The sequence below is a fragment of the Vitis vinifera genome, chromosome 2, assembly GCF_030704535.1.
Source record: "Vitis vinifera cultivar Pinot Noir 40024 chromosome 2, ASM3070453v1".
NCBI classification, from domain to species: domain Eukaryota; kingdom Viridiplantae; phylum Streptophyta; class Magnoliopsida; order Vitales; family Vitaceae; genus Vitis; species Vitis vinifera.
In genome coordinates, this window is record NC_081806.1 from 4,898,491 (window position 1) to 4,921,616 (window position 23,126).

The 23,126-nt window shown below is 31.8% G+C and overlaps 2 protein-coding genes across 2 annotated transcripts; both read right to left on the reverse strand.

Moving 5' to 3' along the window:
- Positions 1 to 47: 47 nt before the first annotated feature.
- LOC100254004 (probable trehalose-phosphate phosphatase F) lies at positions 48 to 5,673 on the reverse strand. Its single transcript, XM_002264435.5, has 13 exons — positions 5,505 to 5,673; positions 3,038 to 3,151; positions 2,455 to 2,950; positions 2,180 to 2,320; positions 2,012 to 2,083; positions 1,754 to 1,879; positions 1,515 to 1,571; positions 1,307 to 1,408; positions 1,112 to 1,189; positions 929 to 998; positions 770 to 840; positions 579 to 671; positions 48 to 476 (listed from the first exon to the last, which is right to left on the reverse strand). Exons 3-13 carry the CDS (start codon positions 2,746 to 2,748, stop codon positions 399 to 401), a joined length of 1,182 nt encoding a protein of 393 aa, XP_002264471.2. The 5' UTR covers positions 2,749 to 2,950; positions 3,038 to 3,151; positions 5,505 to 5,673; the 3' UTR covers positions 48 to 398.
- Positions 5,674 to 21,190: 15,517 nt separating this feature from the next.
- On the reverse strand, positions 21,191 to 22,671 carry LOC104879509 (protein FAR1-RELATED SEQUENCE 5). Its single transcript, XM_059741914.1, has 3 exons — positions 22,432 to 22,671; positions 21,362 to 22,082; positions 21,191 to 21,261 (listed from the first exon to the last, which is right to left on the reverse strand). The coding sequence occupies exons 1-3, from the start codon at positions 22,669 to 22,671 to the stop codon at positions 21,191 to 21,193; spliced, it is 1,032 nt and encodes a 343-aa protein (XP_059597897.1).
- Between the last annotated feature and the right edge of the window lie 455 nt (positions 22,672 to 23,126).

Below are 23,126 nucleotides of genomic sequence, written 5' to 3' on the forward strand. Positions count from 1 at the left end.
TTTTTAACCGCAAAAAAAACTCAAACTACACACAAGATGATGAGAGATTTGGTGCGATGAGAATCCTGGTGCTATTACAAATGGGTTTTCAAGAATTCTATTACATGATACACATCTAAACAAATGCTATAGCTTCCAGAGGAGCGCTGCTGAAAATAAATTAAATAATCGACTCATTTGGAGGGGTGAAAATAATCATAGCCATCAACATGGAAGGAAGAAGGCATTACAAGTGCCAAGGCAAAAAAGTCTTGAATTGAATCCAATAAACAATGCAATAATCAACAATTGAAATTTGCTGAACAAGACTGCAAATAATGCAGCAGCACCCACCACCTTTATTTAATACCCGACTTCCAAACTCGAATAATATATCTATACCATATATGCAAGTCAGTCTATGCTCCTCTTCCTTCTGAATTAATAGGTGCATCCAACTCTTTCCATCTCACTAGGGAATTGAGAAATTCCATGACCTGCATAAAATTTTGTACATTTTCATCAGAACATTAGAAAGATGCCAAAACTCAAAATAAAATGGAACTGAAAAAAGCAATGGTTTAAGACAAATTTTGCACCTCTGCCGGGTCCTTGAGGGAGTAGAATGCCTTGGTTTCTTTTGGTACTGGAGACACCAGTATACCATAACCCCGATTTCCTTCTCGCAACACCTGACAAAAATATAGTGAAATCAAATTATGTAGTTGCCTCAAAGTAGCACACATCCAAACCAACTCCCTAACCCAAAAGGCAGTTGCACGGGTAATACCTTGAATGCATCTTCATCAGTTCTATCATCTCCAATATAAATTGGGAGCACATCCTCACTATTGGTTAGTCCTGCGCACATATAAAGAATAAAACAATTCAAAACAACAATTTATAGTGTGGATGCCACTTATCAGACAGAAAGCCAGAGATTATGTACCAAGTGATTCGAGAAGAAATTCAACTGCTTTCCCCTTGTTCCAGTCAATCACAGGACGGACCTCTAAAACCTAAGCATGGGAAGAACATATGAAGTTGATGAAATTTACTAATAAGAACCACTGCCTAAAATCTCCATATCTTGAGGAAAAATATGCAAGGGTGTTCAGGGAGAAAATATTACCTTCCGCCCATGGGTTAGTCGTAAACGAGGATAATCTTTGAGAACATCATGAACATATTGTGCAATAGTAGACCAACTCTGTAATTTGAAAAGAAGTGAATAAAATTCTTCAAATTAGCCAAACTTGTAAGCAGTGTGTTATTAGTTATCAATAGAATTAGATAAGAAAGCAAAAGTACAATCCATGATCCTTACATTCTCATCTACATTACGGTAATGTACAGAGGCGCAAAACTTATGGTTCTCAACTTTTGCGCCTTCAATTCCTCTAGTGGTTTCAACAAGGGCTCTAAAAACCTGCATAAAAAAAATTATAAACAGTCAGTTCTTCATGACTTTCGTGACTTCTGATAAATGTTTTACACTTGTATTGTAGGTAATTGAAATCAAAACTATTTAGCACCTCGTCTATCATAGGTAAAAATTCACTGGCAGGCTGGAACAGATTCACCTTCTTACCCTGCCACAGCCAAAATTAAAAAGGATCAAGAGAAAGTAGAGTATTATCTAAAGGATCCAATTACATCTTGGTATGTACATGAGTCGTGGCCATTCTTTTGTTAGCCACTGTCCATATTCATTATCTCTTTGTGGGGAATTGAGGGGATTAGGGAAGTTGCAATTGGTCTTATTATCAGTTACCTGGTCATCCGAGGATTTAATACAATTTGAATGGTCATTGCAGGCTGTGTATCTGGCTGGGCCCATGATGTCCATTCCATGACTGCCCGCATAATAGAGTTCCTTTAGTCCTACCAACTCATAAACCTAACAAAATGCAGAGATTAGACGCTGACGGCACCCAAAAGACGAACATACATATATACATATGAAGGGGCAAAAAGAAGCAACAAAATCCTTAAACACTTAATATTAGGAATATAAGATTCTCTCAAATACCTTGTCACGGCTTCTTCCACTAATGATTGCTGTTGGGAAATACTTTGCGAGATTTTTCACAGTTGAGCGCATCTGACAACAAATTATTTGATTGCAATATCAACATAGGGTTGGAAAGGGAAGGAAAGAACTCTTTGCACATACTACTAATGAGTAACAATTTCTTACAGCATCAGACATCAGGGCACGGTCAGGATCATCAACAATTGGAGAAAGAGTCCCATCATAATCCAGAAACATTGCTATCTTCTTGCTTTTTGCATAACTTATGATTTTCTCAAAAGAGTTGAGCGCTGATGGATACTTAAGCTGCCCAATCAGAAAAGGAAAGTAAAATTGGATGGGAAAACAACCAAAACAAACAACCTAACTGTCTCAACTGATAAAACAAGCTCAGTGATAAAAACATCCTATCAATTAGTCAGATAAAGAAGCAAGAATACCATCCAAGAGCTTGTCACATTATCAGTGTCATCTGTAGCAACCTCGACATTGAAATCCTTAATTAACTTCTTGCGAGGAGGAGAGGACGATTTCATGGCATCCAGCCAACCATTTGACCGAACGTCATCAAGCTTTCCTGGCTTTTTTCTTGGAATTATTACATACTTTCCAGAGGAGAATCCTGTTCCTGGTTGCGAGTAAGGCAACAGACCAGAAGGGATGCCTAGTCTTGATTTGTTCACAGGTGCAGGATCAGTAAGAACAGGAGAAGCATGGTTCGACTTCAAATCCATTCGATCCAAGATTACTCCGAACAGTTTATATGGAATATCTTTAGTGTATTATATTGATAACCTTTTAGTCAAAACAGAGACTTATGGGCCTTATCTCAAGTATACTTCACCCAACCCTTTTATCTATGAAAAACCACCTCTTCAATGTTTTCTTGTCACTGCTCGTGGGAGAGCAGTCCATCAAAAACACGCTTCCTGGAAACTGGTAGTGATGGCCACACATTAATGAAAAGTTGATTTAGTTATAAAAGATGAATTTAACAGAACAAATATTCAGAGTTTGCCATACCTTCTCATCTCCAAAGCTACACAGCATTTACAAGAGGGTAAAACATGATTGGTGCAGGATCCCTGAGAAAGGGTTGATAGACAGCTTTCTAATTCTGAGAAGTGCACCAAATTTCTGCATTTAAAATAAAAAAAAGTTCAATCCAGTGACTACAAGATTGTGATTTGTGAAGATAGTTGGGTCAATAATTACTTAGTGAAAATAGACAAATGAACAATCAGCCAGAAACTGACATTTTCAAAATCCAAATATCAGGTCGATATATAGCTATGAGACATAACAGTGTACGTGAACAAAACAGGTCTTCAATTATTTGGGACCACAGAGGTGTAATCACTGTCCTGTCTCATTAAGTGATTTTATTCGCCAAGCTAATCCAACAGGTTGATGGAAATGAAATATGACATGACCAGATGTCAGTGATAAATGTAACCAGGCATCTTCAATTACCTAATGTGGAGACAAACATAATGTCAAATTCCTTACCTATTAGTACTACTAAGTTAACCAAAAATGCTTTTTCCAACTTCTCTACAAAAAAAAAAATTCTTATCCACATCAGTTTTGTCCTTTATCCTAAGGAGTCAGAGAAGAATACAACCCATAACAGTGTAATTTCATGTACTAAACTGTTGAAATGATGTTATTTGTTAAAGTTGGCCTCTGCAATCATGTCCAGTCCTTTACAAGCTCCCTTTAAGTTTATTGGCATAACCCCATAAAGAGAAAAGAAGCAAATCCACGGTGAAATAAGCATCATGCACCTCCTGAAAAGTTTGATCTTCAAACAAGTATACTCAGACAAGCAACCACTAGCTACCACTTTTACATATTCAGGGAAATAAGCTTCCAGCACAACAAACACACAAATTTGATAGTCATTCTTCAAAGCGAAAGGGCAGAAAAAAAAAAAATGGTAGTGTTTGTTTTTTTATTTTAATATAGGATGCAATTTGTTTTCAAATTTTAAATGATTTATTTTTATTATTTTTTTATTTTTACTTATTTTTCAAAAAAAATTATTAAATAGAATTTTTTTTTTTTTGCTAAATGCTAAAAATATTTTTTTAAAACAATCAAAACACAATTTCAATATAACAATACTTTATTAAAAAAAAACACATAATACTTAATATTATTAAGTGGTATTTAAAGATAAATTAAATTAAATTTTAATCATATTTAGGTGAGAAAACAAAACAAAAACCACCTAAATCTTTGAATTTAAAATTTCCCTTAACAATCAACTCATCTAAAATTATATAATATGTGATCATATAAACATGTACCGCATGTGTCCTTTGGCACAAGAGAAGTGGATTCCAATTTAGTCACCAGAGCTTTTAGGGAGAGTAAAATGTCAGACGTGAACTCATTAGAGAAGGGCATAGAATCACAATAAAGCAAAAGGAACTACATTCACTTTTAAGAACTCATGCTAAAATAATTCCAATTTTTATAATTTGAAAAAGAGAAAAAGTAAAAAAGAAAGATTAAAAGAAAAAGAATCAGACAGAAAAAGTCAAATCCACATCAAGACCTACGCTTACCAAAATTTTAACTATGATCTCATCCTATGCACATCAAAAGGCACACACGGCTTATAAGATACCTCTGTATGAACCACTTTCAAACTTCACGATCAATAAAAGATCAATAAAATTACTTTGGCTATCAATAATATAGACAGAATACATCAAGATTAAATTTGTGAATCACGTGAAAAGCAAAAAACCAAAAAAAAAAAACTTGTTCCTGTAATGACAAGACAATGCACCTAACAAACTTAAATTTAGTCACCCCACAAAAAAAAATTGAAAGAGTGAAAAAAACATGTTCAAAGAAAATTTTAAAAAGGAAAAAAGGCTATGAATCATAAGATATCTAAAACAGTAACTTAATATTTCTTGGCTTGCCCTTAAAAATCATGATTTTTTTCCATCTAGAATCTGGAAAACTACATTTTCAGCGGTTAAATTTCAGAAACTGATTAGGACGTGCTGGGATGTTTCAACATCTTTTCCTTGTAAATCACAGCAACCGACAAAAATATAATTTTATAATTATAGCGAATAAGGCCAACAAATAGGCCGTCAAATCACATCTCCTCAAATATGTACAACTTGCAGACAAGCGCAGGCTCAAAAATTCAATTCATCAAAAACGAGTCCGGCGGTAAAAATCAAAACTAGAACCCTAATAAATCGAAATAGCAAGAGCGCTTGTATTATTTCATGAAAAAAATTATAACTGCCGAAGATCAGGCACGCTTGAACACGTAAACACAAAATGATGGAAAACAAAATCAAACATCACAAACGTAGCCGATCTTCGTAAAGGAAAAAAAGTTGAAAACACAGAAACAAATCCACTCCTCACAACATTAATTTCCAACAGCATTGCATCGGACCACCTGAAAAAAATAAAACGCTTTCTGTTTGGAAATGAAAAAACGCAGAGGCTGTACCTGAGTCGCAAAAGCCAAACACCAGGAATCTGAATGTGGGTTGAAGAGAAGGGACGTGGAGGACCAAGCAATGAAAACCCTAGAAAATAGAGGAGGAGGTGAGGAAGTCTTTGAAGGAGAAAGCTTTGGGTATTTATAGAGTTTGAAACGTGCTTGGCAAGGAGACCTCAACTTGGTTGTTGAATTGGAAACCGCATTTTCCTTAATAAAATAGTAACAGAAATTACAAATAAGTATAATTTTTCTGAAATTTAAATAAAATTTCCCCATTTGGGAGTGGGTCCCATAAAAGATTGCCACGCGGACAATGACCGTCAGTATGTACTCATAATAATGACACCTATGATCTAGTGTGTCTGACGTGGACACATGTCATCCGGGCCCGCCACAAGGGAACGGTCAGATTTCACGCTCGAGTCGTTTTCATGCGGAGCTGGCGGTCGTCGGTGTGCGACGGTTTTCCTCCCTATCCAGTACAGATGGAAACTTTCTTTCAGTACTTTTTCACTGCAACCAAACACCATTCACTTTAGTTTTGAGTGATCGTGTGATTGGAGCTGTTTTTTATTTTACCACCAAACCAGTATAAGACAAGTGGAAAACAGCTTTTCAAGCGGCCTCAGCCGCTTTTCACGTGGACCAATTCACACACAGTTGTGGTGAAATATCAGTGAAAAAAAAGGGCTTTTTGAACAAAATCTCGTGAACTCAAATTTTCCCTTTTTTAAAAAAAAATGGGAGGTGGAGGAAAAGAAAAAACAATGGGCGCTGAGGGGGATACACGTGGCGGAAGATGGAGGTGGGATGAAATAAAAGGGATTCAGCTTTTCTGGGATATAGCAGTCTGACTTGAGAGTCGTGTGAGTAAATCACGTGGGCCACGGCGAAAAAGAATGATTTAATAAATGAGGTCATAATACAAATTACAAAACATATGGTTAGGGTTTTATTAGGAAGGGGCGTGGGGGTCCACTTCTACGGTTGGTTGGTTGATGTTTGTTTCTCGAGAATCCCGATGGAATCTTCGAAGTTCGAAGAAAAAAATGGAGTAGAAGAAAGACGCTGCGGAGATGAAGAAAAAACCTCCTCCGGTTTATATGTGTACACACTACACACTCAAAGTGCCCAAAAAGCGCAGTCTGGCCTCCATTATCTCCTTCCCTCCCCCATGTGCTGCAATTTCCCTGCACCTACGGTTTACTGACCACAGCCCACAGCCATGTGCCTCTTTGCTTCGCCTTGCTCACATTGTGTTTTTCCCCATTTATTTATATTACATTTTCCAAGGCCAGAAACATACAAAGTCAAAACCAGATGGTTTCAATTTTCAAAAAGTTCAAAGGAGGTTGGTTGTTCCAACCTACTTTTCATTTTCGGTGAAGTTTATTTTAAAGCAATACTTGGAGTATATGTACAAAACTTTTGCTAAAAACTTAAAAGGGTATGGTTGGTTTGAACAAAAGAAAATAAATAAAAAATAAAAATAAAATTGATAAATTATTTTTATTTATTATTTTAAATTTATTTTTAATTATTGATATAAAAATTAAATAATTTAAAATTATATAAAATTTTAATTATATTTGATTAAAAAATCATTTATCTTAATATTTTCTAGAAACGAAACATAAGTCCTATATTTCATTACCTTGTTAGGTGAACCCAATAATGCTTAGTTGGTGGGCTAAACTTAATTGGAGAATTAGAGCAGCCCATAGAAAAATTAAGTCTCCCTCCCCTTTTCCAATTCTTACAACAAATTGTTTGGTAAAACTAAAGCACTTCCTTCCAAATTTCCAATGACATGCATCATATTTTGGCATGGCTCTGTGCTGCCCAAGACACGTTTTTTAACATTATTATGACAAAGTGCACCATTTGTTTGGTCAAAGACTCAAACCCACAGTTGATTAATAGGGCACTAGAGCAATGTGCATGGAGATGTTTGAGCCTTTCTATGTTTTTCAAATTCCAATATTTTTATTTTTGGTAGGTGCCATTTCCAAGACAAAGTTGAACCACTCTACCCATTGGATGCCATGATTCAACCCCCCACAATATTCATTTATGTCAACATTTTCTTTTTCCAAACAAGGCTTTTCAATTATTGTAGTCATATTAAATTTGGTACAATAATGCCCAATAGGAAGTAATTATGATACAAAGTTGTCTTTCTCTTCTTCTATATATGAGACTCTTTTCCACTCTTTGAAGCCGACGATATCAAACAAAATACATAGGCATGCACCTTAAATTAGTTAATTAGGTTAGGCTAGTAGCTATGCCTGAACTTCTTTAATAACAAGTACAAATGACTTGATGAGTTGATTTAGCTTTTGTTTGGGTCAATTTTAACAGGCTGGCTACGTACAGATGCATCATACATCCATAATAATAGCTTGCTCGTGTGGTCCTTATTCCAGGACAAACTCCATTCAATTTTGCTGAACATTGGGATGAGTTAAAAGATGAATGTCCCTGTGACCAACATTTTTAAAGCAAGGTCGTGTGTTTTAATCACACGTTGGCCGTTAAGTATTGAGTAAAGGTCTGGCTATGCCAAACATCATTTTTCATTTTTCTAAGGAGGGGACTTTGAAAATAAGAATAGTAGGTAAATGTCAGCATTTCTCAAAACCCTGCCGCCCAACCAATCAAATACTCGGATGTTACCAAACAAATCCTACCTAAATAAATAAATGCTATACCTTCCTTACAAAGTTTGGTTCAAGTTTTAAATCAAAACTATATCTTGATGGGACTCTTCAATTGAAAATTGAGGTGCATTGTCATCGACTCATGGTTGATGGCAGAGAACAGGAAGAAGAAGGTTGTTTTTATTCCCAGCGTTTGAAGTTGTTTCCTGTAAATAAATTATTTTTATAAGTTATTTTAAATTAAATTAAATTTTTTATATATTAAAATTAAATAATTTTAATTGTATTTGATTTTTTATAATAAGATCAAACTTTTTTAGAATCAAATAAAACATTAATAAGGAAAATAAAAAAACATTTTTAACTTTTTAATATATATATAAAAAAAGAAATTGGAAAATGACCTTAACATTGCCTATGTAATTATAAATTCACAAATACAAATTATTGATTCTTGATATCCTAGTAATTGTGTCATAATAAAATATTTTATGCTAAGAGTGAATTGTGGTTCATGAACGTACATTTCTTTAGTATCTAATAAAAATAATCATCTTATCAACATAATCAATGTTTTGGTTCATGAACGTACATTTCTCTAATATCTAATAAAAGTAATCATCTTATTAACATAATCAATGCTTTCATTTAAATAATAGTAAGTGTTGTTTAGTTGGTGTTATAGTGTAAATTACGATATTTTAATCTCATGTTTTAAATGACTATACATCTTATTAAATTATTTAATAAAAACACTTTATAATTTATGTTTAATATTTTTAGGATTTGAAGTAAGAAAATGAGATTTGATATATAGTAATATGATTATTATATGTATCAAAATAATATTGTTTTGGCAATAAAAACATTTTTTATTTTTTAAAATCATTTGAATTGGACAAGAAAATATTTGCAATGAGAAAAAAAAAAACGACTGGCTAGTGTAGTATTATATTGATTTCATTTAGCAACATAATGCAGCCGAAAGCAGAGAAGGAAAGATGGTGCAGAGCCACGTCGGATACACGAGGTGAGGGACTTGTCGTGAGAGCGGAAGACAAAAGAAGGTGGGTCCCATTTTGGTACAAGTCATCAGCGCACGATTGGCATCTTGCTCTCTCATCCTCTCCCTCCAATCATTGACCACACCATGATGTTACGTGATGACGTGGCTGCATACTTTCAGATGGTGACCGCTGCCTCGATTTCTGATGTTTTTCTTATTAGTAGAGCATTGTGTTTTGGATTAATCAGTTGAAAAAATTAAGTTTTGGTTGATATAAATTCAGATTTAAAGAGAATGTGAAAATTAAGAAAAAAATATGAATTTTTTATTTTTTCAAAAATAATTAAAAAAAAGTAAAAAAATATTAATTCAAAGTTTATTCATTTTGTAAATTTTAATAAAATTTAATTTAATTTAATAATTTTAAAAAAATGCATCATTTTCCAAAAATATAAAAATAAATTATTATTATTATTATTATTATTTAAAAATCAAACATATTGAAAAATATATATATATTTAAAATTATGTATTTTAAAAAAACTAAACATATGTCAAAATTATTTTTTTTAAATAATATATTTTAAAAAATATATATATTTTTAAAAATAATAAAATTTTAAAATAATTATTAAAAAAATTTAAGATAAAAAAATTTGTTAAATATCATAATAGAAAATATTTAAAATAGTTTTAAAGAGTATAATAATCTCTTTATATTTTATATCACGTTTATCAATTATATAATTTTTATAAATCAAATTTTAATTTTTAGGCCATCGAAAATACAATTCTCTCTTATTTCAATTGGGCGGTCCACCGGCACGCTTGGGAGAAAATTTTGAGAGTGATACGGCGGTGACGCCAGGATGTCACCTGACTAGGAGCTGACGCGGACGGCAGACTCCACGGGCCCAAACTCGAAAAGCGTCCCAGGGTTGACCCAAAGGTCGTTTCTAGGAAGGTGATTGATTTCCTTTCGAGCAAAAATAAATAAATAATGAGGAAAAAATTTTCTTTATTTTTCTAGAATCTCTAACGGCGGCAAACAGGGCATAGAAAGTGTGAGGGAAAAAACAAAAAAGAGTGGACGAGAACTCCACACATTTCCGTCTAGTTTAAGTAATTGCGTTTTCAATAAGTCAATATATTGTAAAAAAGATCAGGTTTTTCTACAGTGACGTAGTCCAAGTCCAACATTGAGGCGTCGGCGGCAAAAACAGAAAAGCTGGCCATTTGGCTAAACTCATATTTAGGGTTTGTTTGGTTATTATTTTTAAAAATAATTATTTTTGTTATCAAATAATAAGCAAATACATTAAATAACTAAAACCTATTTTTCCTATTTTATTCTTAAAAATATAAAATAAAATATTTTTTAAAAACATATTTTTAATTATTTTTTACTATGAGTATAAAAATTATTTTTAAAACACATTTTAAAATATTAAAAAATAGATTAAAAATATTTTAACTTCTTAAACAGATTTTTATTTTATAAAATATTAAAAAAATTATTTTTAAAAACTGTTTTTCAACATTAGTTTAAAAACTAGTTATCAAACAAGATCTTAGTTTCTTATATTCAAGAAAATATTTCAAAATATTACACATCTTAGTTCTTAGAATTAAAATAAAATTGAAATTAATTGAACTAATATTCTCTTTATGATTTACTGTCATAAAACCCCTTATTGATGGTTATATCACAAAATAAAAATAAAAAAATTAAAATAAAGAAAGAAAATTAATGTATGAAAGTTGGTGGTAATATGGATGAAAATGTTTATATTTTTTTATAAGGAAACTAATAGTTAATTTTTTTAGAATTAATGATTGGATTAGGTGTTGAAAAACCTTATAGAAATAGGTCTCCAATGAATGGCGGTAGGATGTAGTCACGTTAAAAAGTAAAGAAAGGAAATTGAGTTTATATATATATATATATATATATCTGTGGACCGTATTTCTACGCATGCGTTTCTATTCGATGGTGAACTCACTTTTTATTTAAAAAAGATTTATTTTTTAGAAAATGATTTAGAGTCACCACTTATTTTTGTTTTATTTTGAAAGGAATAACAAAATAAAATAAAAAAAACCCTAAGTGTGACTCTTTATTTGGAAAATATGGTTTGCGAAAAACCAAATTTGGGCTCGGGGTTAGATTACTTATTGGGAAGGTATGGTAAAGACTATTGCACCCCTCTAAGCCCCTAAAATGGGTCTCTACTAAATAAGATGAAGCAAGTGTAACAATTGATAGATTAAACATGGATACCAAACAAATATTATTCTAGCAATAAATAAATAAACAAGAAAGGCAAGGTGCGTACCTGAGTAGCAAGCTAATCGCTTCATGGAAAACAAGGGTTAATAAACCAATACAGAATAATCACATGTGTCACAGAGCAAATTAGAGTCAATTGATATTCAATCACAGATGTTGGGTCTCACCAATGCCTAGATTAGTCTTGCACAAATTAATTTCATGAATTCCATTATTTGAAATTATGAAATTTATTCGTGCTTATTTTAAAACATTTAAAAATCAAGGAAGATGTGAAAAATGCTTGCCAAAAAGAAAATGATAACAAATTTGATTAAAAATGGGACTTTTGGGACTTAAAAATTCTAAGGATGAAAATTTGTGGAGTCAAAACAAGATTTTTTGAAAACCAATTTCCAAAGACATGCATAAAGATGGATGAAGAAACATATGAGTTTTAAAAAGAAGCATAGGAGGGTGCCCATGCATGGCCCTGTAGGAGTGAGGCCCGGGGTGTTAGTGGGATTGCACTGTTGGCGCGCCATTTCCTTTAATAACAACATGTAATCTCGGTATAAATGAAGTTTAGGGCAAATTTGGTGACTTGGAGCATGAATCATAACCCACAGAGCCTTCATCATGACAAAAACCATATTCTCCATGATTATTTTGCCTATCACAGTTCATTGCCAATTTCCAGCCATCCAATTTGCTTTAGATCAATCTCACATTTCTCAAGGAGCAAAACAATAGTAATCAAACTCAGAGACGACATTATTCACCTCTATACAAGGGAAAATTCTACAGTACCACTTCGGTACCTACCCAAAAAACATTTTTGACCATTGGATGAAAATGGTTCAATCTGGACCGTCCAATTGATTTATATATTTTAAAAAAAATTAAAAATATATAAAAAAATAACAGCAAGTTGCCGGTCACCTGATTTCCCGCTTCTATCTTGCTTAATCTTGTCTAAAGACAAAAATTTATCTGATGGGTATTACACTTGACGCCTATTTTCAGAAAAGTGAGCTATTAGTTTGATGGGCATTACAACTTTCCCGGATTTTAGAGAGTTAAGCTTCAGCAATTTGAGTGTGGAGAGATGCAATTTTCGGGTGAAATGAACATTTACAGAGAGAGTGAGCTGAGTGGGGATTTTGAAGGAGAAATCAGCAAGAAAAGAATCAGGCGGGCTTTGGCGGATCCGAAACCAATCTCCCCCTGCAGGCAACTCTACCTACTCGCCCAGAACAGGTACTTCACTCGTTGAAATGTCAAAAATTTCCGGCAATATTTCTGAGAAAGACTATATTTTTACCAAGTTTTTGGAAAATTTCCTGATATTTCCTACCAGTCCAGGCCACGCACAAACATGATGCAGTAAAATTTTGGTATTTTTACTAATTTTTTTTTTTGGAAATTTCCCTATATTTCCTACCGGTCCAGGCCGCGCACAAGGATAGAAAATATGTCCAATTTTTTTTAAAAAAACAAAAGATACTATATTTGGTAATCTGGTCATGATTTACCGGCAAAGGTTGTGTTTTTCAACCTGGCTAAAAAATCGTGGATTTAGGGTTCATGAAATCTAAATCGAATGGCACAAAAGCAAAAAAACACCTCAAACAGATCCAAAAATGGGGGATGGATTTTGTTGAGAAATGGGTATTGAAAAAAAAAATGATAAAATGATTAGACTAGTACCTGCGAGGATTGAGAGTGGCGGCTGGAGCTTTGAGCTTTTTTAGGATTGAGAGTGGCCGGCTGGAGCTTTTTTAGGGATTCTTGATCTGAGGCTTTTTAGGGATTCTCGGTCTGGAGGAGAAAATGTCTTCTTTGACGCCCCATCCCCGAGTGTGAGAATCACTACCATTAGTAAAATTAGGGCATTTTAGGAATTTATCTTTGTATATAAATAATTAATAATTATCCATTTATATTTTGATTAAATTACTACCATTAGTAATTATCCATTTATATTTTGTTTAAATCATTACCAATAGTAATTATCCATATATTTTGATTAAATCTTTAGTATTGAACTTTCCAATTTTATTACTGATATTTTATGAATTAAAAATAATTTGATAAGATAAATTATTAATAATTTTAATTATTTAAATATATTAATGTTAATAAAAAAAATTGTTATCACATATTTTTAAATAATTAATAATTATCCATTTATATTTTGATTAAATCACTACCATTAGTAATTATCCATTTATATTTTGTTTAAATCATTACTAATAGTAATTATCCATTTATATTTTGATTAAATCTTTACCATTGAACTTTCGAATTTTATTACTGATATTTTATAAATTAAAAATAATTTGATAAGATATATTATTAATAATTTTAATTATTTAAATACATTAATGTTAATAGAAAAAATTGTTATCACATATTTTTAATAAAATTTTAGAAATTAAATATCAAATAAAATATTTTATATAAATTAATTTTAATTTTCATTTAATATAATAAAATTCTAGACTTTTGAGTGTTATAAATAATAATACAACATGGATTTGAACCTAAATCTCAAATAAAATATTTTATATAAATTGAACTTTCGAATTTTATTACCGATATTTTATGAATTAAAATTAATTTAATAATATAAATTATTAATAATTTTAATTATTTAAATACATTAATGTTAATAGAAAAAATTGTTATCACATATTTTTAATAAAATTTTAGAAATTAAATATCAAATAAAATATTTTATATAAATTAATTTTATTTTTCATTTAAAATATAATAAAATTCTAGACTTTTGAGTGTTAGAAATAATAATGCAACATGGATTTGAACCTAAATCTCAAATAAAATATTTTATATAAATTAATTTTATTTTTCATTTAAAATGTAATAAAATTCTAAACTTTTGAACCTTTTAGTGTTAAAAATAATAATGCAACATGGATTTGAACCTAAATCTCAAATAAAATATTTTATATAAATTAATTTTATTTTTCATTTAAAATGTAATAAAATTTTAGACTTTTGAACCTTTTAGTGTTAGAAATAATAATGCAACATGGATTCGAACCTAAATCTCAAATAAAGTACCTTGATATGATATAAAATACCATTTATTGGTGTTATATTGTTTATTTGAAATTATGAATGTTGACTTGTGTATAAAATAATAATAAAAATTTGAGGGACAATAAATGACCTTTTGTTTTTATAATTGTGTGTTTCTAATTAAAATTTCATTTGTTCAAATATTTAATTAAAGTATGAGTATATGTTACTCATTAAAATTAAATTAAATTCTTTTGATCAGGTGCAAAATGGTACAATTGAGGAGAACTAGGAAAGTACTAAGGGGTAATGGACCTTGGCCGCGTTTGGATACAATCTTGAACTACAAGAGGGACCCTAGCCATTCTACAAATGAACATGTGGATCATGTGGCTAATATGTTCAAACGTTTCGAAGAGGAATATATCTTAGAGTCAAACCGTAAAATGCATATTCTACAAATGTCATTAACAGAACCTGAGAAAAAAGTTCTTGAAAATATATGGGAATCCATTCAAGAAGGGTTTCATGGTTTCACAAATAGGTCTTTTGATGACCTAGTAGCTATTTTCAAGGAACACTGGGAAACATGCTTCGTGAAGAATGCCATCAGACGAACAACAGTGCTTTCTATTTCTCCTAACTTGCGAAATGCAAGATTTTCAAATTCTAGTAGGCATAAAAATCTTAGAGGGTTATGGTTATTGAAAACAACTTCTAGAGTTATAGAAGACACTGTGTATAATCCTAACATTGTTTCTTTTAATTTCAAGGGAGAAGATTAGTTTTCCTTCTATTTATTACATTTTTTTTATGTTTTGTACATAACATGTAAATAATTTGATATGCCAGACATGACATATATATTTATCTTGTTGATGTGGCATCTCTCACAAAAAAAATCTTTAGCTCGCATAACGTTATTACGTTGTATGCAAGATGATCTTATGATTGAGTATGAGGTATATCAAACTTCTCATGAAATGTGGGAAACGTTAAAAGAAAAGTATGGTGGACTTTCAGCTACGAAGCTTAGAGGACTTGTAATGAAATTTGGAAATTACAAAATGCGACTAAACCATACAATGAAACAAGATCCTAAGGAGATGAAAAGAATGATAAAAGAGCTTAAAACATTTGGACATTATTATATTTTAAAAAATTATAAATTAATTGATATAATTTTAAAAAATGTCTTTTTGCTATGCTATGTAAAAAAGACAAGATAAAAAAAAAAGAAAAAGGATTTAAAGTAAATAAATTATTTTTATTTGATAATTTAAATTTATTTTAATTAGTTTAACTCATCGATCTAATGATTAAATAATGATTAATATTTTTAGAAAAAAAACTCCATTTTGTTACAAATATTTTCAAACTCATTTTTGTCAAATTCAAAACTTAATTCTTATCGGTATGCTCACTATGTTGCAGGCTACACAGTTGCTTAATATAAGAGGAGTTTATCTTATTTTGAGCAGTCTTACTGCATCTTGACTTAGAAAGCCAAATATGTAAGATTTTATATTTGTCACTTAATTATTTGAATATAGTACATAGTTTTAATTAGTTGTAAATTACATTCATAATGTTGTGTTTTAAACAGGAGCAAACAATCATTTGAGGAGAATGATCCCCCTTCAAACCCAAAACTTCCTATGGGTTCATGACTTTATTATTTGTAAGAATATATATACATATATAGTTAATTCATTTTGGATATTTATTCATATGTTGAAAATATAATCATTTTTATGTGATGTTTTTTGCAGTCAAGAACAAGTACTCGCAAGAAAAAAAGATAACAAGGAATTGATAATAAATAATGATGTAAGAAAAGAAATGAATATTTGCATAATATGTTTTTTAGTCAACTTTTATACTCTATATGATAACTAACTAATTTAATATTACAGTTGCGAAAAGAGATTGGGAAAAAGTGGCAATCCCTTTCAAATAGAGAAAAAAAAGAGTTCATAGAGAAGTCTAAAAAATGCCCTCATGAATATATAAAACAAAAGGGTCAAAACTCAAAAAATGCATCAAAGGTAAGAAATTCGAAATTTATGTTTTTAAATTATGATAATATTTCCTTTCAATTTAAAATATATATGCTTATGTATATTTATGACTTCCAGTCATATCTTCACACGCGTTGTTCGCCTGATCGGGTGTATAAACTACTTCAACACTTGCAACCTAATCAAAAGGTCGTCATACAAGAAATAGGGTTTGGAGGTATTTTAGGATTACGATGTACTAAACTTGATCATAGTTTATGTCATTGGTTGGTAGAGAATTTTGACACTCTTTCATGCACATTAAGTGTGCATAACACTTCCATTAAATTATCCCCAATGGATGTTGAGTTAATTTTGGGCTTGAAGGCTAAGGGAGTGGAGGTAGATATAGAGAGATGCACAAGTAAACGAAATGATTTATACAACATGTATTGTGATGGGAAGGGAAAATTGCCATTGTTGATGTTAGAAAACCAAATACGGCAAGAAAAGAAATGTGAGGATGAATTTAAAATTCGTTTTGTATTATTTGTTTTGGGTGCCTTGTTATGTCCAACGATGAAAGTTAGTGTCAAGCCTTCCTTCCTCCATCTCCTTCAAGACACCGCATCAATAAAGAAGATAAATTGGGCTCAAATAGTATTCTTCTTCCTTGTACGAGGCATAAACGACTTTAAATCCAAGAAACGAAGCAGTGGGATTTCTGGATGTTTATTTTTTCTAATGGTAATACACTTTTAACAAAGTTGATATATTATGATATTTTTAACAATAATAGATTTGTGATATATTCAATTCTATACTTATTTTGGAATTTATTTCTTACAGATTTTCTACCTAGACCACATTTCCACAAAGAAGGGTATGAACTTACGTTTTAATGCATATAGCCCTCGTATAAATGAATGGGGAGATGATGAGGTTTCTAGAATGAAACGTAAAATCAAAACACTTGGAGGTTATGATAATCCAAAGGTAAGATACATTTACTAACTGAAAAACTTATTTGTTTATGTGATGTTGCAATTATAATAAAGTTTATGGATAAATTATAGGTCACGATATGGATTATAAAAATTGGGCAAAGTGTGGATATAGAGCAAAATAATGGTGCGGAAAATGAAAATGATGAAAAAATGAAGGTGGTTGAGAAAGATGAGATAACAAGTGATCATAAAGATAATGATATGAGAAATGTAGAAGATGGTGATAAACAAGATGCAAAAGTTCATGAACAAGAAGAAGAAGGGCATAAGGTACTTTTTCATACTATATTTATATACATTAGTTTATTCATGTCAAACTTTTTTTTTCATGATATTGGAAATTTTTATTTGTTACTAGGTTGAAGAAAAAAGTTTGATGGGTATGGAGGAAGCTTTTGAGAAGTTGAAAAAATTTGTGCTACAAACAAATGTTTCTAATATGGATGAAAGTTGTAAAGAATCAACTTTTAGAGAATTTGAAGAAAAATATATGGAATTGAAACGTTTGTTTTTTTCCTATAAGCAATGTTGTCGTAGAAGAGAGATTGAGTGAGAATGACTCATGTGGTGACATGGAGTTACATGTTTCTCCCATTGTCAACAATCAATGTCACGATGAAAAGGTATTTGCATATTATGAAGACCTAGTTTTTTACAAAGTTCTATATATATATATATACTAATGTTCAAATACGTGATAGGTTAATGTTGATGTTCCATATGTTGAAAAACAAGAAGAACAACTAAGTTCATTGGTGGTGCTCCCACGTCAATTGAAGAAAACACGATCAACAATGGAACGCAAGCCTAGTAAATTCAAGGTGTCACCCTACATTCATCAATCCAATAAGATGCCAAAGCCTAAGAGATTCCCAAGCATAGTTGTTGGATCACAAAAGGTATTAAAGGTAATATGTTACTTCATTGGTGTAGTATTTTTTAAATACTTAATAATATAGTGAACGATAACTAATGTTTGTTAGAGATGTTTTCAATATAGATAATCCCCATGTCCATTTTGCCGAACGTGGAGGATTCACATTCCTTGAGTACACTTGAGTCTCTAGTTGTTGCTTATGTGTTTGATGTTTCATTGGACAAAAGGTGTGTAAACCAATTATTTTGACTATACTTTATGTATGTCATGTTTTAAAAATTATACTTATTAAATATCTTATATTTTGCAGTGAACTTCTTGTTAATTTTCAATATGAGCATGCAAGTCGAGCAGACTTCTTGACTTTAGGGCCTAGACAAGAATTACTCGATGTGGTGAGTAATACAAGGATAAACCCAATTCTTATTAATTCTATTACATAATTAACATTGTTAACTTTTTTGTGTTTCATTTTTAGATCATAAATGTATTTGCATGCAAACTTAATAGTTTTGAGAACAAATTCAAAGGAATACGACCTACCAGATGCTACTTACCCACCACATTTGCGGTATGTTCATCTATTATATTTCTTATTAAAGAAAAAAAAACCTAATAAATATTGTGATATATATATGTTTTTTTTTTTTTCATAGCAAATAATCTTACATGGTGGTCGAAATTTGGCAACTGCTACCAAGATGTTCACACATATTATCAAACACATGGATGAAATGAATGATTGCAATAAGGTACATATTTGAAGTTGGATGCATAGCATAGTTGTAAATAATTATCAATGCTAAAATGTGTGTTTTGTTTAGATATACATCCCGATGCACGATACATGTCCGGATCATTGGTATTTGTGTGTTATAAATCTTCATCAACATAATATTCATATATTGGATTCATTACCATCAATAGAAAGGGATGACATGCGAACTTCATCTGTGAGAACTGTGGTATGTCTTATATTTTAATGAATTTTATTACTTTTTAATGTTAGTTGTTAAATAGCATGTTTTATTTTGCTAAAAAAATATAACGATATGAATATTAGGTTGAAGAGTGTGCACATTTTTTTAATCTCAATGGGCATCTAAAGAATTTATCAAGTGTTCCCATTGAAAGACCTACATGGGTAGATGTGCAAGCCAATGGGTAAGCAAGCATAATTGTTTCTTCAAATATAATGTGTTCAAGATAATATTTGTATGTACTAACTAGATAAATGTTTGCTGATTTCATTTGTTAGGTGGGATTGTGGAGTCCATGTCATTAATCATATGCGAAGATCCGATTTCATGTACTCAAGTTCAACCCCTTCCCATTGGGACTCTACAGCTATAAGACACAAATTGGCAATCGAATTACTTCTTGATGATGAAAATAGTGAGAAAGTTATAATATTAGATAAAGTTCAGAATCATGCAAAAATAAAGAGAAAAAGAGTATAGAATACAATCAAGAGTTGAAATTTTTTTTTTGTACATAATTTTTTGCATTGTAGTACAACTCATTGGTTATGATATGTAGAACTTGCTCCCGAAATTCCAGATGTAAAGTGGTTTATGGTGACCTACATTGAAAATATTTACAATTATACATAATATTTTGAAAGAAAATCCATATGATTAAATACTAAATGTTAAGGAACTTCTGTCAATATATAGATATATGATATGTGGTGTAAATAATTTATTCTATGACTCTTACTTGGTTTGTGAAGTAATTTGGTGGATGTAACCCGAGCCATGAATCATTTAAGCTCGTTTCTGGATTCTGAAATGTGCCAAGTGTTGTCTGTAATATGATTTAATTTTTCAATTACTCTAATAAGTAATATTTTTCACATCATAATAAAAATTACTTAAAAAATGTTAAACTTACGTTTTGAGAAAATTCATTTGTCCCGTGTCTTGATCCACCTTCCATGTTGTGATTTAGTAATGAATGCATGTCCCCCTGTATTAATATAAAGAATTCAATTTTTTATTTCAACCAATTTAACCAAATAAAAATAACTATAAAGTGAATAATTAATGAATTTAGTGAATGTGTGTTTGAACATACCATATCTTCAATTGAATCTTCAATGTTGATAAATGCATTGTGAGTGTTGACGAACTCTGGGCATTTTCGAACAGTGTGTCCTACTTTCTTACATTTCCCACAATGCCTTGGTTTTTTAAATTTGTCTTTTAAGTTACCCGGATTACCTTTCGTCTTCACAATGATAGGATCTCGAACATGGTGTTTTGTAGCTTTCAAATCTTCTCGTTCACTTTCTTCCACTGAATTTTTACAAAGTTCTTCCATTTGAAAAGTGAGTCTTTGTATTTCACATCTAGCCTCTTTAAAAGCTTTTTCCGATTGAGATGCGAAATAAGACATCCGTGAGCACATAGAGCTGAGTGCACCATATCGTATGATGTTAGTCGCATCACCTTGACTTTCATTGTCATGATGAACTTGGACCGTTTCCTTTGCTAACTTAGACCACCTTTTCATAATACAAGTCTCAGGTATTTCTTCAAGGTGTTCTATCTTCATTACAACAATCATGTGGGGACATGGAAAACCAACTGACTCAAACATCATACAAGTACATTTCATAGACCGATCACTATTACCATAACATACTTTCCAAATCTTGTCAGGGCTTCTAAACTTGGTCAATGTATGGACACGATAACCTCCATGATTTTCTGTACTAACAGAGAAAAACAATTCTGCATTCTTCATCTCATTCCTAAATTTTAGAAAAGATTGCCTTGTGAAAACAGTCCCTGCATATTTCTCAACTGCATAGAGTTTGGTTGTTAGAACAGCTGAAGAATGGTGTGTCTCAAACTCTGCCTTTGCCTCATTATGACGAATATGTGAGAGTGCTCTATCAAAATGCTTGACAAACTCAAACAACTTCAAACGAGTTTTAAGGAAATGATTCAAGTATGCATTCATGCTCTCACACCTTTGTGTGCTTTTCATACCAGCAAAGAAATGCCCCCTTAAATAAGCCTCCGCCCATCTAGAACGCTTAGCATATATATCTGTCACCCACTTATGTCCATGAAGATTAAACATTTCCAACATGTCATTCCATGCACATTCAAATTCTTCAACGGTGCCTTCCATGAACATGCACTTAGAAAAATGATTAGTAAAATCTTTGACATGGACATTAGTGAATGCATTGCGTTGAATATGCCAAGCACATAATCGATGACAAGAGTCTGGAAATATCCTCTTGATGGCTTTACGCATTGCTTTATCCCCATCAGTAATAACAGAAAGAGGCTTCTTGTTATTCATTGCGTCCAAAAAAGTCTCCAAGACCCAAGTATAAGTGCTAACACTCTCATCTACCAATAATGCAGATCCAAACACTATAGTTTGATGGTGATGGTTAATGCCAACTAATATGACCAACGGTTTTTTATAAGCATTAGTCCGATAAGTTGTATCAAATGCTAATACATCTCCAAAACAACTGTAATCCAATTTACTAGTAGAATCTGCCCAAAACAGGTTTGCTAGATGGTTGTCTTCATCAACATTGTACTTGTAATAAAATGATGGATCCATTTCAGACTTTCCACACAAATAAGCCAAAGCACCCTCTGCATCACCATCTCTTAGATGAACTCTACGATCAGCATCAACATGGTTATATAGATCTTTTTTTTGTGAAGCCAACATTATTATATCCACCTGATTGTTGCACCATGTAATCCATAATTTGGCTAGTTCCTATGCCAACACCTCGCATTGCATTCAATTGAGCTTTATCTGCATTTTTAATGACCTTATGGGATCGAAGGAATTGGACATTTTTTTGTTCCACCAAAGGATGATTATGATCAACCATAAACTCTTTCACAACCCACTTGTTCATTTGTTTGTTAAACCCAATCCGAAATGTTGCTTCACAACCAACTCGAGTTACTGCCTTAGGTTCTCGTTTTCGATTTTCATTCTCTAAACACACTCTATGTCGATATCCTTCTTTCGAACAAACCCACTTACGAGATACTATATTTTGATTTTTATCTCGTTTTACATCATCCTTTCTAACACTGAATCCGGTAACTTTAGCAAATAAATTATAAAATTCTTCTGCCTCATCTACTGAGCTAAACTCCATCTTCCATATATCTTCAACAGTTAAATCATTAAAAATATTGTCCGAAACTAGAATGGCCTCTTCATCAGACTCAGTTTTAACAATGCTATCATATTGGTAATCAAAGTCTTCATCGTTCAAATCAATGATAAATTCCTTTTCTTTGCCTTTGTCCATCGTATCTATGAAGAAACTGAAATATAAAAGATAGAGTAGTTAGAAAATTACATTATCTAGTTCGTACCCTCCCTTAGAAAGTTCGTACCCTCCCTTAGAAAGTTCGTACCCTCCCTTAGAAAGTTCGTACCCACCCTTAGAAAGTTCGTACCCTCCCTCCCTTAGAAAGTTCGTACCCTCCCTTAGAAAGTTCGTACCCTCCCTTAGAAAGTTCGTACCCACCCTTAGAAAGTTCGTACCCACCCTTAGAAAGTTCGTACCCTCCCTTAGAAAGTTCGTACCCTCCCTTAGAAAGTTCGTACCCACCCTTAGAAAGTTCGTACCCTCCCTTAGAAAGTTCGTACCCACCCTTAGAAAGTTCGTACCCTCCCTTAGAAAGTTCGTACCCACCCTTAGACCTTCCCTTAGAAAGTTCGTACCCACCCTTAGAAAGTTCGTATCCTCCCTTAGAAAGT

What these genes read in the sequence shown, in the direction of transcription:
- LOC104879509 (XM_059741914.1), bottom strand. Translation starts at nt 22,671, where the DNA reads ATGGACAAAGGCAAAGAAAAGGAATTTATCATTGATTTGAACGATGAA. An exon ending in TCAGTGTTAGAAAGGATGAT is followed by an intron (nt 22,083 to 22,431) that starts GTAAAACGAGAT and finishes TGCAACAATCAG; the next exon opens with GTGGATATAATAATGTTGGC. An exon ending in AAGGGGGCATTTCTTTGCTG is followed by an intron (nt 21,262 to 21,361) that starts GTATGAAAAGCA and finishes GCATTTTGATAG; the next exon opens with AGCACTCTCACATATTCGTC.
- LOC100254004 (XM_002264435.5), bottom strand. Translation starts at nt 2,748, where the DNA reads ATGGATTTGAAGTCGAACCATGCTTCTCCTGTTCTTACTGATCCTGCA. An exon ending in TTAAATCCTCGGATGACCAG is followed by an intron (nt 1,572 to 1,753) that starts GTAACTGATAAT and finishes TGGCTGTGGCAG; the next exon opens with GGTAAGAAGGTGAATCTGTT. An exon ending in ATTTCTTCTCGAATCACTTG is followed by an intron (nt 841 to 928) that starts GTACATAATCTC and finishes ATATGTGCGCAG; the next exon opens with GACTAACCAATAGTGAGGAT.